Source organism: Limulus polyphemus, unplaced genomic scaffold (assembly GCF_000517525.1).
Source record: "Limulus polyphemus unplaced genomic scaffold, Limulus_polyphemus-2.1.2 Scaffold600, whole genome shotgun sequence".
NCBI classification, from domain to species: Eukaryota; Metazoa; Arthropoda; class Merostomata; order Xiphosura; family Limulidae; genus Limulus; species Limulus polyphemus.
Window position 1 is genome coordinate 354,759 of NW_013666210.1, and position 15,867 is coordinate 370,625.

A 15,867-nucleotide genomic window follows, 5' to 3' on the forward strand; every position below is an offset into this window, starting at 1 on the left:
CTAAAACCTAATCCTCTGTTAGTTATTACTTTATCTGCCCCATAGCTGCCTAGAAACTGTATCGTAATGTAGCTTTCAGCCAAGTCTATAAATGTATTTCAATAACATTAATTTTTTCACGAGGCTTATACTTCTCCCTCTTTACTTGCAATGACGCAAATAGTGTTTTGTAAACATCTTGAGGCCTTTTAAGCTCGGCTACGTAAGATGTACGTCTTCTAGGCTTACTCATATACAGTGACTGTAGAATTTAGTATTTTACACTTTACAGTATCCTATTAGATACATTATAGATCTAATTACTTGTAACTATGTAACTAGTCCGACTTTCCACCAGACAAAACAAAAACGGCAGCAGACCACTAACAGATAGCGTTTCTAGTATTAGTCTAATATTACTAGAGCCTAATCATCTAATTTCATATTGATTACTGATACAACAGTATAGGAAATTACGCGTAGTGGTTGTTGAAAAAAAGATAAAAGAAGTATGTTAAGGTCAAATCACTAAGGAGTTAATATATATACTTTAATATATATAATTATGAATACAACGTTTCGGGCAATGCCCTTCTTCAAGAAATAGTAACTAGTACAGTGTAGTCTAGTAGCTTAGGGCCTCATTATTCGATCTAGTACATCTAGGCCAACTTGGATCTTTTTTTTTTTATTGATAAGCACTGAAAATGTAGTCGTCATACGGTTTTACGTTTAAAAAGCAATAAATATTATTGTAGAAATTATTTAGAATTTTTTAATGCCAATATGAACTGATGACACCACATATTTCATTACTTTTACGAAGACTGACTTATACATGCTATAGAGCTATACAAATGTCAGATATGACGTTCGAGGACACAAAATATGACATCATGCGCACTCTGTGGTTAATTGCCCTATTTGGACACGCGTTCGTCCCGCTAGGTGACATTTATTTCTTTTAATTTTCATAGTTATAAGATCACCTGAAAACTACGATAGTAAGCAATGTTTTGTGAACTGTAAGATAATAGCAAAATAGTGACAAGGTGTTGTTGTATTTTTTATTTGGAGTAAAGCATTTCTAAAACTATAATTATTTGAAGAAATCATTTCTAATATTTCTACGAAAGAAACAGAAATAAATATTCCGCTTTAATCACCGATTCAGATGACGTCACATCTAATATCAAAGAGTTTATCACCATGAAACTATACATAAATGAAAGGTTTTGTATAAAAAGTCAATAAAATTTAACGCGGGGTATCACTATTTAAAGAGGATTTGTTGATTTTATATACCCTACCCACAACTCTAACCCTGAATTTTAGCGTTACAAGCCATCAAGTTTACAGCTGTGCCAGTGGGTGGGGATCTGAGGTGATGCGAAACGAACATCAATTGCTCTCGTCATTTTCTTTTTTTACATATTCTTTACATCCTCTCAAGCTTTATCTCAAATAAGTAAAAATACAAGTGAAAAGAAACACAAACAATAGAAACCAAATCTCTACTGAAACAGTTTCCTGGTCTTGCAAAAAACGTGCTTGTCAGTTTAAAATATTAAAAACGTGACCTTGAATATTCACCTTCGCCACTGAAGTTATGCTTTCACCCCTGTGTGTATGTGTGTGTTTGTCAGCAAGATATCTCGAAAACGGCTGAACGGATTGGATGAAAGTTGGAATACATTTGGACAATGACCCAACTTAGAAGTTGGAGACTGATTTTTCACACTATTTTTGCTCTGTAACTGAGTAAAATATGATCGGATTTTGATGAAACTTGGTGGACTTATGTAGAATATTATTTCCCCATTGTCCTGCCAAAAACTGTTCGTGTTCGTTGTTAATGACATACGAACATTTTGAGAGCCGAATATGATCAACGCTGAGTGGCGGAGGTATGCACTCCACTGAATGCCCATCTGGTTGTTTCTTGCAAAAAGAAATAGAATACCTTACTACAGTTTTATGTTCTTCTCTTACAAAGTAAACACAACTAAAAAGATAAATTTTAAGCGATTAGTTTAAAAAGGCAACTCACTGATGTTTTTACAGCTTGTTGACGATTTCAAAACTTAAGATTGAGACACCGTTGTTGTTGTTTTATATTTTTACTGCAGGAATCAATAAATTCGACCACTATTACTTGTGTTTCTATCATATATTCAAAGTTGCATTCATATCATCTCTAATGTACGTATACTCTCCGATGATGGTAAGTTATTTCTTAAGGGAGTATGTAACCTATATATACTGTGACACTACTTTAAGAGGCCAAGAACGTAAAACAAATGCCACCCTTAAACACTTTAACACGGCTCAGAGACGCTTAGCATTTAAAACATGCAAACTAGAAACTAGCTGTAACACGGCCCTGGAATACCTTGAACTTAAAACTTATTATTTCTAGATACTACAATACGATCCTGGGACGAATAACACTTATATCTATAAGGCAGCCAAAGGACATCCTAACTTAAAACATGTTACCCATAGACACTGTAACATGATTTGGAGACATTCGGCACTTAAAGCATGCAATCTATAGACACTATTAAGCAGCCAAGGGACACTCTGAACTTGAAACATGTTCTCCATAGACAGTGTAATATGATTTGTAGACACTCAGCACTTAAAGGAGACAATCTGCGGACACTATAAAGCAGCCAAGGGATACTCTGAACTTGAAACATATTAACACTGTAACATGATTTGGAAATATACTGTATTTGAAATATACTATCCCTGAAGTCTATTTTTTTTTTATTCCTGTAAACTCCCAGTGCAGCATAGGGCCGCAACAACACCTCGCCAACGGAAGGTGTTGTTGCAGTTACTTGTAGCAGGTTGGTTTTTACGGGGTGGAGTTGCTAGCTCCGCGCCCAACTCTCCTCCTTTCTCATCCTGGACTTGGGACCAGGCAAAGGCGGAGGTTGACATGTTTGTTGTGACGGGGATTCGAACCCGTGACCCTCAGATTACGAGTCGAGCGCCCTAACCACCTGACCATGCCGGGCCTCCTGAAGTCTATAACACATTTCAAATACCGTTTTATAAAGTATAAATTTTGTTCACACCCTGATTCTGTTAGAAATATCTATTTATTTATAAGAAACATTTTCGTCGTCGTCTATGTATTATTGTCACTAGTGCATAAAACCGCACAGACTGACTTGTTTTATTTTGTTCATGTTTCTATAATTTGTTGTTTATTGTTCGCCAGGTTTCATTTACGTTGATTGTTTTCACATCTGTTTCACACGTCTTCAGCACAGATATATTTAGTTTCCTTTATTTTCTGTATCTCTTATATCTAGCACTGAATTGGTAACTTCCAACCTACGAAATAATCTGCTTTAAATAACACACGTGCGTTCAGTAACTCCACGAAGAAATTTCAAGTAACTTATGTTACACAGTGGGATAGCTGTATGACTTATGTGCACCGTGAGGAATCGCAAATTTATCACTGACTCACCGAAGGACTCCATATGATTGCTGTAATCTGAGTTTGCCTAACAAGTTTAATCAAATCTGATAACAGAACGAAAAACAATGCTTGTAAGTAAATATTTGGGCTGCGAGTAGCCAAGTGGTTAGCATGCCCGAACTATGAAACCGCAAATTTATGGTTTACGTCTCGTGGCCTAAAAAAACGCGCTCCACACTTTGGGACCGATGATGCGCTATAAGATTGACTGTCAATTCCTACTATTCTGTTACATAAGAGTAGCTATAGAATTGGCGATGGGTGATGTTGACCAGCTATCCTTTATCTTATGAACATAGTCTATTAGTTCAAAATTGGGGACAGATCTGCGCACATAGCTCATTGTGTAGTTTTGCGTGAAGATTGGGAAAAAATAAACAAACAGACTAGTAACTCCTGATTGCGAATTCCAGAAGTTAAATCTATTATATGATTTTAGACACAGCTGCCTGTATAGAATAATACTTTTATAATATAAGGTGTGAAATAATTCTATCAGCTTTCTAATTAAACTGAACGAACTTGATTTTCAGGGCTTAAACTGTTATGAAATTATTTGCTATAGAACGTGATATAATTTATTGCCATTGCCGTAAACACGATGAACTTACCTCCATACACGAATTTAACACCGATGTAATTCTAAAGAAACCATAAATGGAAATTCACCCGGATTTTAATAAGAGAAAGTTAAAGAAACATTCCGCATGAGAGAAGCAATCTTTTCCAGTGTTTCATTAGCGTATCAGGCTTTTCGTTTATATTTCCGTACATTAGAAACCAACATTTATCCGTTTATATAGATAGAATGGTTTATACATATTCATTAAACGATCTGAACTATAATGATTTGCATTAATAATAATAAAAAAAAAAAACTTTTTCTTCTCACCAGGCCTCCCTTGGGTAAACAATCCACGAGAGACTAGCCATTAAAACCACCTAGAACCAGCTAAATACAAGATGCCTAATTCAGACTTAGTTTAAACTGGAACTAATGTAACTCTCTCTCCTGTATTGGCGGATTCTGTATTGCGGAGAAAAATGTTTTGACATGTAGCAAATGAAATCCACTGAGGAGTCAGCCATTTGTGAGGAATAGAAACTACCTACTCACTTCCGGTATTTATGCCGCTATTACATGCCAGGAGAAGTATATTATTAAAAAAAGGGTTTACTGAGATTATAATTATAATTCACCAATATGTGTAGTAGTAAGATATATTACAGAATTCCTATTAATAGCAGAATTCCGCGTGTCACACCGAGTTTAAGAATAAAACGCTTGCTTTGTCTAAATGGTATTGTTGACCTAAGACAATTAAGGGAGAGTTATACGTAGGCAGAAACGATATAACAAAAACTGTTGGTCTAATAGTTAAAATACTCGAAATATTCTTTTCATATTGTATGATGATTGTCTAGAAAATGTCGAAGTTGTAGCTGCGTTCTCTTAAAAAATTCCGAATTGTCAATCAGAACTATAGTTCCTACTTATTTTGGGTTATGTCCTTTTCCATACTTCGCTTTTAAAGGTTGGTGGAATAGTTAATTCGTGGCAGTTGGTTTGATACGTTTTTAACAAAAATAAAGCTTATATCATAATTGCGCATTCGTTAGGTTTTTGAAATGCGTGATCGAATGACGAGAATGATATCTACATTACCGTTGTGTCTGGTGAATTGTTTGGTTGCAAAGTATTGATAGTTTTAATTAACCAATGTATCTGGTGGTCAGTTCAGTTCTGAAAGTCTAGAATATCTATTTGAAGAAGTGGCATGTTTGGTTATAAAGTATTGGTATTTCTAATTCACTATTGTATCTGGTGAGCTGTTTGATTCTGAGATTCTGGAATACGAATACCTACATAAAGAAGTGAATTATTTGACTAGCAGAAGTTTATGTTATGTCTTGTTAATCATTAATTCTGGTGAATTGTATAATAAAATACAGTGATATTTCTATTACATTATTCGAGTAAAAGGAGGTGGTATATTATATTTTTATGGTTAAATCTTTAATTCAAAGTCGGTCTAATTGTATTTGTATAGTAATTTCAACTAATGTTTATTTATAAAAGATAGTTTTAATATTTTTAAGGCATCATAATGTCTACTGAAATATATGATTTGAAGTTGATGGTAGTATATTTGCGTACATCGTTGGGACAGCGGTAAATCTTCGATTCCCCACGGTGGACACAGCAGATAGCCCGATGGGGATTTGTCATAACAAACACACATAGTTTCATAAGGAACAGTTCATACATGACTGTATTTTGGTGATTTTTTTCGGATTATATTAAGCTGGTAATAAATATGTGTTTCATCATGTTATGGAATGAAATTATTAGTTAAAAACAGATGTGTTATGCACACACACACACATGCAATAAATGTTTACTCCTGAATTGGTTGACTAAGCACATAGTTTGAATAGAATACAAACATTTTCGGGCAGTAGCTTGATGTGACAAGTACTGAAATTAATCTTAACAAATAATATAATTTACCATTTGCAGAAGAAGAATTGTTGAGGACTTTTTCTTCACATAGTATTCTCTTCTTCTCGAGTACTGCTCTTTGATCCATGTAGTTTTGATAGAAGTTATCATTTAGCACATCCATCTTTAAGAAAACAAAATTCCTAAATAATTCAATATAAAACATTAAACTAATACCAAACTAATCTAACTGATCAAGTTATTTTAAAACTTGGTACCTTTTTTCAAATTTTCTACCATTTATGGAGTTTTTGTATGAATTAAATGTAAGGTTGTTACTTAATAACTGCTTTGCTATCGTAGGTCATAGTGTCATGACAACACATACGTTTTAAAGCATCAACATACCAAGAGAAAGAAATGCTTGAATAATTATAGAGAAAAATGTGTTTAAAAAGTAAATAAAATAAGGAGGAAAATATGATGTATATTTACTCCTCTAATTCCAAATGGAAGCTAAGTAAGTTAGAAAGTAATATGGAAAGAAACACAGGTGGTCTACGTCTTTACACCTGATTTGACTTTTACGACTGATTCGTAGCTATTTGTGTATATAAAATTAAAATGGAAAAAAAAGAGATTTTATTTTTTTAGAAACTCGGTTAACTCTGAATCAGCGATATCCAAACAGAGTGGCTGCTCGTTTATAAGTTCTTTGAGTAGTCAACATAGTAAACACTTGTGATTGAAGTTTACAATATTGTTTAAATTAAATAAAACAAAGGGTTATAAGGACAATTATTTGTTACCGCCAGTTTTCGGTTCCGTTATTAGAATGTTCCATGGACGTAATATCAGTTACTGTTTTCTCTAATAGTATGCTGTAAAACGTTTACAAAAGTAGCAACAATACTACAGTAATTGAAGCGAGTTAAAGAAATGTGAAATAAATATGCATGATAGCAGCCTTTATATTTTTAAATTATTTTATATACACAATACACTGTATTAACAAAATAACATCTATTCTTCTTGCAAAGCACTTTCTTTGCAAAAATATTTCTATTCCTAAGTCAGCGTTTCTAAACGTCTGGCGGGCTGACATAGCCTGATGGTTAGAGAGATCGACTCAAAATCTGTGGTCGCAGGTTCGAACCCTAGCACCGAGCGTTATAATATAATGGTCAATCTCACTATTTGGTTAGAGTAGCCCATGAGTTGGCGGTGGGTGATGTTCAATAGCTGCCTTCCCTCTGGTCTATAACCTCTTAATTAGGAACGGCCAGCGAAGACAGCATTCGAGTAAATCTGCGTGAAATTAAACAAACAAACAAAATGTTCCAGGGCAGTTCAAATGGATTTAGGTCATATCATTGGTGTAAAAAACAGATTATGGACTTTATTTGTCTCAGACTACTTCTGGACATGCCAAATGGTATGGCATGGGACATTATCATGTTAAAAGAGGTAAGGTTCTTCTCAATAACACGTTATCACTGCAGTTGCCATAGCATTGTTCTGAAAGTTACAGTGGCTCCCTTAACATTATCTATAGGTGAAATACAAACCGATTTAAAAATGTTCATTCAATAAAAGTTGTTCAACATTACAAGATTTTGTGGCCAGAGCTCATAAACATGCTCTCATTTTTTTAAAAAACGAGGTTTCTTCTACCTCATTTTCAATACCATACTTATTCGAATTTTTTTGTAAATTTAACAATATTATTTGTACACAATAACTCACCGTGTAAAAAACACATTAATTAGATTTAAAAATTATGTGCAGTATTTACTGCTCACTACCGATTAAGTACAATAAAATTTGTTCAACGTTATAATATTTCGTGGAAGGGCTCATAAATTCACTCTCAATTTTCAAAAACGAGATTTCTCCTACCGCATTTTAAACATCAGTTTTATTAAAATTTGCTTATGATGTTGATAATTTTATAGAATATTACCAACTTTTCAAAGCTCTACATCTTAATATCTTAACTAAGTTTTAAATGTAATAATGAATAACTTAATAATGGCTCCGACTTTTAGTTTTACTTCTCGTTAATTTAATGTTGATTAGCAGTTTCTCGTATACTGTAAATAAATATTAAGCCTAATCTATTCATTTGATTCACCACCTGTCACTGAATTATACCAATTTCAGGGAATTAAGTTTCTCATCATTAACTTTAGACAGTATCTAATTTTTTTTACCATTTTAAACACCTTGTCTGCTGAATAATTCAGAAGAATAAATTAGTAGCATCAGCGTTATATATTTTTCAAGTCTTATGCAAATATAGGCTCACTGTGGTGAGTAAACGAGAACTCAAAATACTATACCTATAGATGTCAAAAAAGGAGGAAGTTTTATATCTTTTAATCGTGGACAAAACTTTATACATTTAAATGTCAGCATTTTTAATACTCTTTGGAATTGTCTAGAGCTACTGATGAGTGGAGGAATTCCTCGAAGCCAGTATAACAAGATTGGGTTTTATTTTTATTTTTAAAATTTGAATCAACTTGTCTGCTGAATAATTCAGAAGACTAAATTAGTAGGATCTGTTATATATATTCTTAAAATCCTATATAAATGTTAGTTTACTGTGGTAAGTAAGAAACAACTCCAAACGCCAGATATATGTTTATTATATAGTATAGCATAATTTCATTAGTTTAGCTACAATACTTTCTGTTAATTAACCGTAATTGTTACATTTATCATTGTTTTTATTTTTTCATTTAAGTCTGATTATTAGCGAGATCTTTTTGGTACCTTATTATCGCTTACACATTTCGGCGAGTCAAGGTTTTAGCTTCATTTATTACTTCCGGCTGCCCGCTAAGTAAATTGCTCATGTATTACAAGGATAGTTAAGTTGGATTAGTTGTGTAGACACACGTGCCTTCTTAATTTATCTTGATGTTAATCTACTATAAAGTGACTCTGTTGGAACTGTTTAATGGGTTTTCTCTTGTCGCTAGACGTTGTTAGGGAGAATTATAAAAGTTTTGCATATACTGGTTTGTACACTTTTCAGGGAAAGCGAATCAGTGATGGTGCATTAGGCAAACAACAACTTTTTAGTAAGTTCTTTCTTTAACGTTATTTTCATTAACTGTATTGATTTAAATATTTACCACTAAACAACATATTAATTTGTATTTATTTATTTTATGTTTTTATTAGTACATTATTTATTATTATGACTATTTTGTATTGTTGGGCTTAGTATTTAGATATAGGACTAAACTAAATCTTCTAACTGGTTGAACCTCATGAGATATTATTGGGGTTACGGCTTTACATACTCCAAGTAAGAACGGTATTTTAAGCTAGTCAAATTTATTACTGGGTTAGTGTTTAGTTCAGACCTATGTAGGTGTTTGTTTTGATCATAAGTTATCGATAATGAACTTACCCCAAACACTCCTATACGGATGAAATAACACAGTCCAATGCATTTTCAGATCACCTCAAACCCAGACTCATTTGCGCAGTTATAACAAATACGGAACAGCGGAATTCATCACACCACATCTCAGTTTTGACCTTAAAAGCATTTTGTAAGCCGACAACCATATTTCACATTTACAATAGTAGTTTGTTCACTGCAGTTCCACATTCTCACTTAGTCCTGGATGGTGAATTTAGTGACACATGTGTAGTTTTTTTCCGCAACATATTTCAAATTTTTACATTAATTAAGGAGCGATCCACATTGGGCAACCAGGCTGATATTTGATAACAGCACATCCAGTGGTCCTCCAGTTCTTCAGCACATTACCAATAACACTTACATATGAGTAATGGAGCTAAAATGTCTCGGACATTCATTACCAATGTTGCTGCATCCAATAAGAATTCTTTTAGGTTTTCGTGAATTCTGTCCTCGTGACATCTTGATTCCAATTAAGTGTTTGACCTACATAAATCCTAAGCAGCACTGCGCTATAAGGCTTATGCAAAAATCGCTCTATATATATATTGTAAAGTTACATACATTGATTTAGTTAATTTTAGAAATTAACACATCAGCAATCTCAAAAAGTGTTTAAAATGCTGACATTTAAACGTATAAAGTTTTGTAAACGATTAAAAATATCAAACTCCTTCTTTCTTTCACACTTAATGTGTTCGTAGATTTTAAAGTGGCATATCATGTAAAAAGTATCCAAGAGTTTTGACAAAAATAGCTGAGAAACACGTTTTTGTGATATGTCTCTCAAGTACTGACGTAAGGAAATGCGCAGGATGAGGCTTCTAGCGGTATGAAATGTCAGCGATGCAAAACATTTGGAGCTTTGTTTGTTTGTTTTTAATTATGCACAAAGCTACACACGGGCTATCTGTGCTCTGCCCACCACGGGTATCGAAACCCGGTTTCTAGCGTTGTAAGTCCGCAGACATACCGCTGTGTCACTGGGGGGGGGGGCAACATTTGGAGCAATTATAAAGCTGGAAATTTGATATTTTCATCACCTTTAATAAAAACTACTAAGGAAATTATTTTTGTGAAATTATTATATAAATTCATAAAACGATATCTACAATTTTTGTGCGTCAACTTCGAATACCCATAGGTCACAATTGTCTCTCAGTGTGCAGTAGAGAAAAAAAAATGAGAATTACACTTAAAGTTTACTATTGTTAATCTAAACTAAGTATTGGCTGACCTTTGAAATTATACAGTTTGCGCATTCTCTCATAAATTAAAATACATGTTGTAAAACTTTTAGCATTAATGAACTGTACATACAGTACATATAACAGAAGAAAACTTCAGTTGCTCTTTCTAAGTCTCTTGATATTGTCTTTTTTACCAAAAATGTTATATGAATGTCACATATGGTTTCTACATGATCTTTTAAACATAGAAGATAGACAAATATATAGGTTCATTTATTTTTATCAAACAATCGGGACAAACATTCAGCCTAACGAAACAATAAATTAAGTTGTTGAGCCACTATTTACAGCTTCAAAAACATAACAACACAATAACAATGATAACACACACTATACTTATCTTCAGTACAATATTTTGCTGTCATGAAACCATGTCAACTACTTTGTAAAAATACTCTTCAGGACTGTCACGATTTACTGCTAAATAATATTAAATATATATATATTTGTTTATTTAATATTATATTTAAAATATAATTTTGTTCATTTTTAACTCTCTCTAGGTTAGGCATAATCTGTCATTCATAGTTCGATGTGGTACTTTTCGATAATATTAAAAATACAGTTAAAATACGCTTTTCAGTAGTGTGTCATTTTGTTTGTGTACTGCTTTTAATTAACAGTAGTATTTTTATGGGGAAAGATAGGAATGCATGCTTAACGAACGGACCGTTTTGTGCAAACATGCTATAAGGAACCCACTTTTCTTGAAATAACAGATATTTTTTATCTAGCCTGAAGAAGAAAGCTAAATAGATAGATATATGCAAAACAAAAGAGTTTGAGGGATCAAAGTCAGAAATAGAAAATCTATGTCATAAAGAAAATTACCCACGCACTCTATAGCTTCTGATAAATAATAAGCGATAGCACTACATCTCATACATCAAAAGTCTACAACCAGAGCGAAAGTTAAAGCCTTCGTTAAAGTGACGCTCAGGGCAAGAGAATCCACTTACTAGGCTCAGGAGGTTTAATCTTAAGGGCCACGACTGAATAATGATAAAGAAACTCGATCAATAATTAGATGTTGCAAGACAGCTACCTTTGCTTGGGAGCGAGTTTTAAAATAAGCAAAACTAACACTGAAAACTTTAGCGGACGACATTAACTTGAAACTCCATTACCCTACAAATTATGTATATTTTACAGTTCCAGATGTATCATAAAACGTCAGATTATTCACTGAAATTTATGAGTTATTAAAATGGAGTGAGATAGCAAAAATGCTTATTTCTTAATGACTTTCACTGATTTACGTGTTGTAACAAATATGTTGCATTTCTAACTTAATATGACTATAATTCATAGTTAGTAGATTGCTACAATTAAATAACTTATAATTCATATTCTCTCCCAATGAAAGAAACAAAACAAAGAGCATATAATATAAATTGACAGTAAAAATCGCAAAATAATAAAGTGCATTGCAAGCCTGATATTTTCAAATGTATTATTTTAGGCCTAACGTTAGTCTTACTTTGGCTAAGTAACAAGTTACCTCCGCCACCGAAGGTGGACGGAGGTTATGTGCTTTCACTTCTGTATGTGTGTTTGTCAGCAAGGTTTCTCGAAAACGGCTGAATGGATTTAGACTATGACCCAACTTAGAAGTGATTAATTTTTTGGGGGTGTCAAGGCCAAAGGTCACGAAAATAAAAAAAATCCACATATGTTAACATGGGGACAGATGTTTCACACTATTTTTGCCATACAACTCAGTCAAAAATTATCGGAATTTGACAAAACCTGGTGGACTTATGTAGAATATTATCTCTCATTGTCCGGCCAAAAATGGTCCGTGTGCGTTGAGAACGACGGACATACGGACATTTTGAGAGCCGAATACAATCAACGCTGCGTGGCGGAGGTATGCGCTCTACTGAGTGCCCTCTAGTTTATAAAGATATAAGATAGAACTCCTAGAGTTACACTGATTGGTTTGAACACTGAGTCTATACTGGAATAATATGTGAATTGTAATTTATACATCTAAGAACTTTACACATATTATAATTTTTATATAAAATAATACTTAATTTAATTTATGACTTGAAGTTATTTGTATCTTGATTGAAAAAATTTACATTTTGAATAACTGATCCCGAATCTCTTTACATGTTGATTACCCGTTTCTGAATCTTTTTACATGTTGACCACCTGGTTCTGAATCTCTACACACATTGATTACTCGGTTCTGAATCTCTTTACATGTTGACCACCTGGTTCTGAATCTCTACACACATTGATTACTCGGTTCTGAATCTCTTTACATGTTGACCACCTGGTTCTGAATCTCTACACACATTGATTACTCGGTTCTGAATCTCTTTACATGTTGACCACCTGGTTCTGAATCTCTACACACATTGATTACTCGGTTCTGAATCTCTTAACACGTTGAATACCTAGTTATGAATATCTTTACACTTGTTACCTGGTTCTGAATCTCTTTACATGTTGGCTGAATAACTGTAAATCTATGTTTTGATTGTGTCACCATAAATCGCTGGCAATATTCACCTATGTACTGAGGGGAATTCTGATGATGTCATTAACTTATGGCAATGGGCAAGCCCTTCTGCTATTTTATTCAAAAACAAAAGGTTGCAGATAGTCTTGAAAAGGTAAGGTAAAAATATATTTATGAATATATATATATCTACCACCAAAGTAAAATTGTCATGCTTAATATAATTTGTATTATAAATAGAGTAGGATACAAAACTGATGTCAAGATCATCATCTCAAACTTGACCTTCCTAGTAGGTATTGAAGTTAACCATAACAGTTGACCGCAACGTGAGACTGGATTGTAATACCATATTTTTGGTTTTTGTTGTTGAATTGCGTGTATGCTGTTTGGCTTTTGAAGCTGTTCATCATTCGTGTTATTTCATATTTCTGAATAACTGACACCACTCATAAAAAATAAATGATACAGTGATGTAACCAACTTAACTTTTTATCATTTCCAATAGGGAAATATCACCTGCTACATAAAGATTGCTGCAAACGGAAAAAAACAGCTCCTATCCGGTTTCCCCAACGTTTTGATTGGCTGACTGGCACTAATCTAACACATACGCTCTTAATAAATTTATAATAATTTTTCTGTTATTTTAAACGGCAACTTGTATAAAAAAAGTGGAAAGAACATTCTACATCTTTTAGTTTAGTAAATGTTAATGTCTTTCAAACATATGTGAAACGATTAAACTTATGTGTCATCATAATTACAAAGAATAATCAACAAATATATTTATTAAAACTCAATAATTTGGTAGAGTATAGCAATATCCTATACTAAAATGTTTATCCCATCCCTAACTGTTTTTACTTTTTATTATAATTTATAGTTTGTAATTTGTTCCACATCATTTAGGAAACACTTCTGTCGTCCACGCTGATAAGATGAATCAGGTTTTTATTACAAATTTCAAATTGGTAAATAACAAATTCAGACATTCATACTCAGGATTGTAATCGGTTTGGGAGGTAAAATTATTAACAAGCAAGTAGAAGTGTAAATGTCTCACAGTTTGAACTGTGTTTACTGATTTTGTAAGATTCTTGTTAAAGGTCGTTCTGTACTACCTAAACCTTCTCTACTGCTGTTACTTATAAACAACGTTTTAAAGTGAGCAGCTTCCATTTATTTTAGGCAATTTGTAGATTTTTCTTTCCATAGTCGTCCAATCACAGCTCTTCTGTGTTGCCCGATGTTATACACATATAGGTTAAACAATATTTTATGGAAATCAAAGTAGGACTTCTTCCTTTAATTTTTTTCACTAAAGTGTTTCACATTTTCAATAGAAGAACAATAAATCTTACATACTTTTTTACCGGTTGTAATTCCTGTTCTTCCTTGGCTTTTTTATTCACTTCCACCTATTAATAACGAGAGCTGTGGTGGTGATTGAAATGGAGTCAGATAAAACATCAAGAGCATATAATACATCGTTGTTAGAGGGTTTTGTAGTGTCTCCTTTTGAAACCCATCTATCTACTTTGCTGTAGAATAGCACCCAGCTTTATCACTCCCTGGTGCCACATAACTTCTATTTCATGATTGTTTTTCAGTTTGATACTAGTTACATGTCTGGTGTATTGACAGATTAATGAATTATCTAATGACATTGCTACTGTATTGGCCCTAAGTTTTGAGTACAGTTGAAATTCTGTCTTGACAAAGCAGTTAGTAGGCCATAAAGAGTTTTATTTCGTGAAGACCATAAACGTAAAGGGAATGAGAACGCACACTATTTATTTGAAGATTAAAAATCAGTTTACAGGAAGTAGAGTTTAATTTTTTTCTGTAATACTTATTTTTTGATATAACAAGCTTGCCACTTCCTCAAGCTATACCAACTTATGACCGTTGTTGGCCTGTTACAATTAGCATTGTCATAAGAACTATATGCTTTTCAAGTCAATTAGTTTCAACAATGATAGTTCTTGAAGAAAAGACTGTAGATGTTCTTGATTCACGACTCATAACTTTGGATATATTTAGTATTTATATATCCCGGTGTTATTTCTTTATTTCCAGTTGGAATGATAACTGTCCACCAAGTAGTTATAAAAAGTTTATCATCTGATATGATAACACACAGAAAATAAACTGAATGTTTTCATTTGAGGGTAATCTCAGCAAACGTCATCATTCAACTTGAAGTCTACCATCAAGATGCGTTTACCTTCTTTGCAGTCAGCATCAATTCATTCTTAAGATTCATATGAGTATATATTTAACCAGATTCAGATATTGCATCTAGGTAAATAATTGTGACTTTAGATTCAGTGTCAATAAGCATGTGACATCTAGGTAAATAATTGTGACTTTAGATTCAGTGTCAATAAGCATGTGACATCTAGGTAAATAATTGTGACTTTAGATTCAGTGTCAATAAGCATGTGACATCTAGGTAAATAATTGTGACTTTAGATTCAGTGTCAATAAGCATGTGACATCTAGGTAAATAATTGTGACTTTAGATTCAGTGGCAATAAGCATGTGGCATCTAGGTAAATAGTTGTGACTTTAGATTCAGTGTCAATAAACATGTGACATCTAGGTAAATAGTTGTGACTTTAGATTCAGTGTCAATAAGCATGTGATATGGCATTCCTTGGATAGCTCCTTTAACTACCGTATTTTTCGGTGTTTAAGACGCACTTTTTCCCCCCAAAATTTGATGTCAAAATCTGCTTGCGTCCTATATACCGAAGATATGAATAATATATATGT

The 15,867-nt window shown here is 33.2% G+C and overlaps 1 protein-coding gene across 1 annotated transcript in view; it reads right to left on the bottom strand.

Annotated features, from left to right (window-relative positions):
• Positions 1–15,867, bottom strand: part of LOC106459388 (parathyroid hormone/parathyroid hormone-related peptide receptor-like) — a 114,863-nt gene that overhangs the window by 66,678 nt on the left and 32,318 nt on the right. The window contains exon 2 of the mRNA XM_022385854.1: positions 5,991–6,105. Coding sequence (XP_022241562.1) covers positions 5,991–6,105 — 115 coding nt within the window. The remainder of the gene's footprint in view (positions 1–5,990; positions 6,106–15,867) is intronic.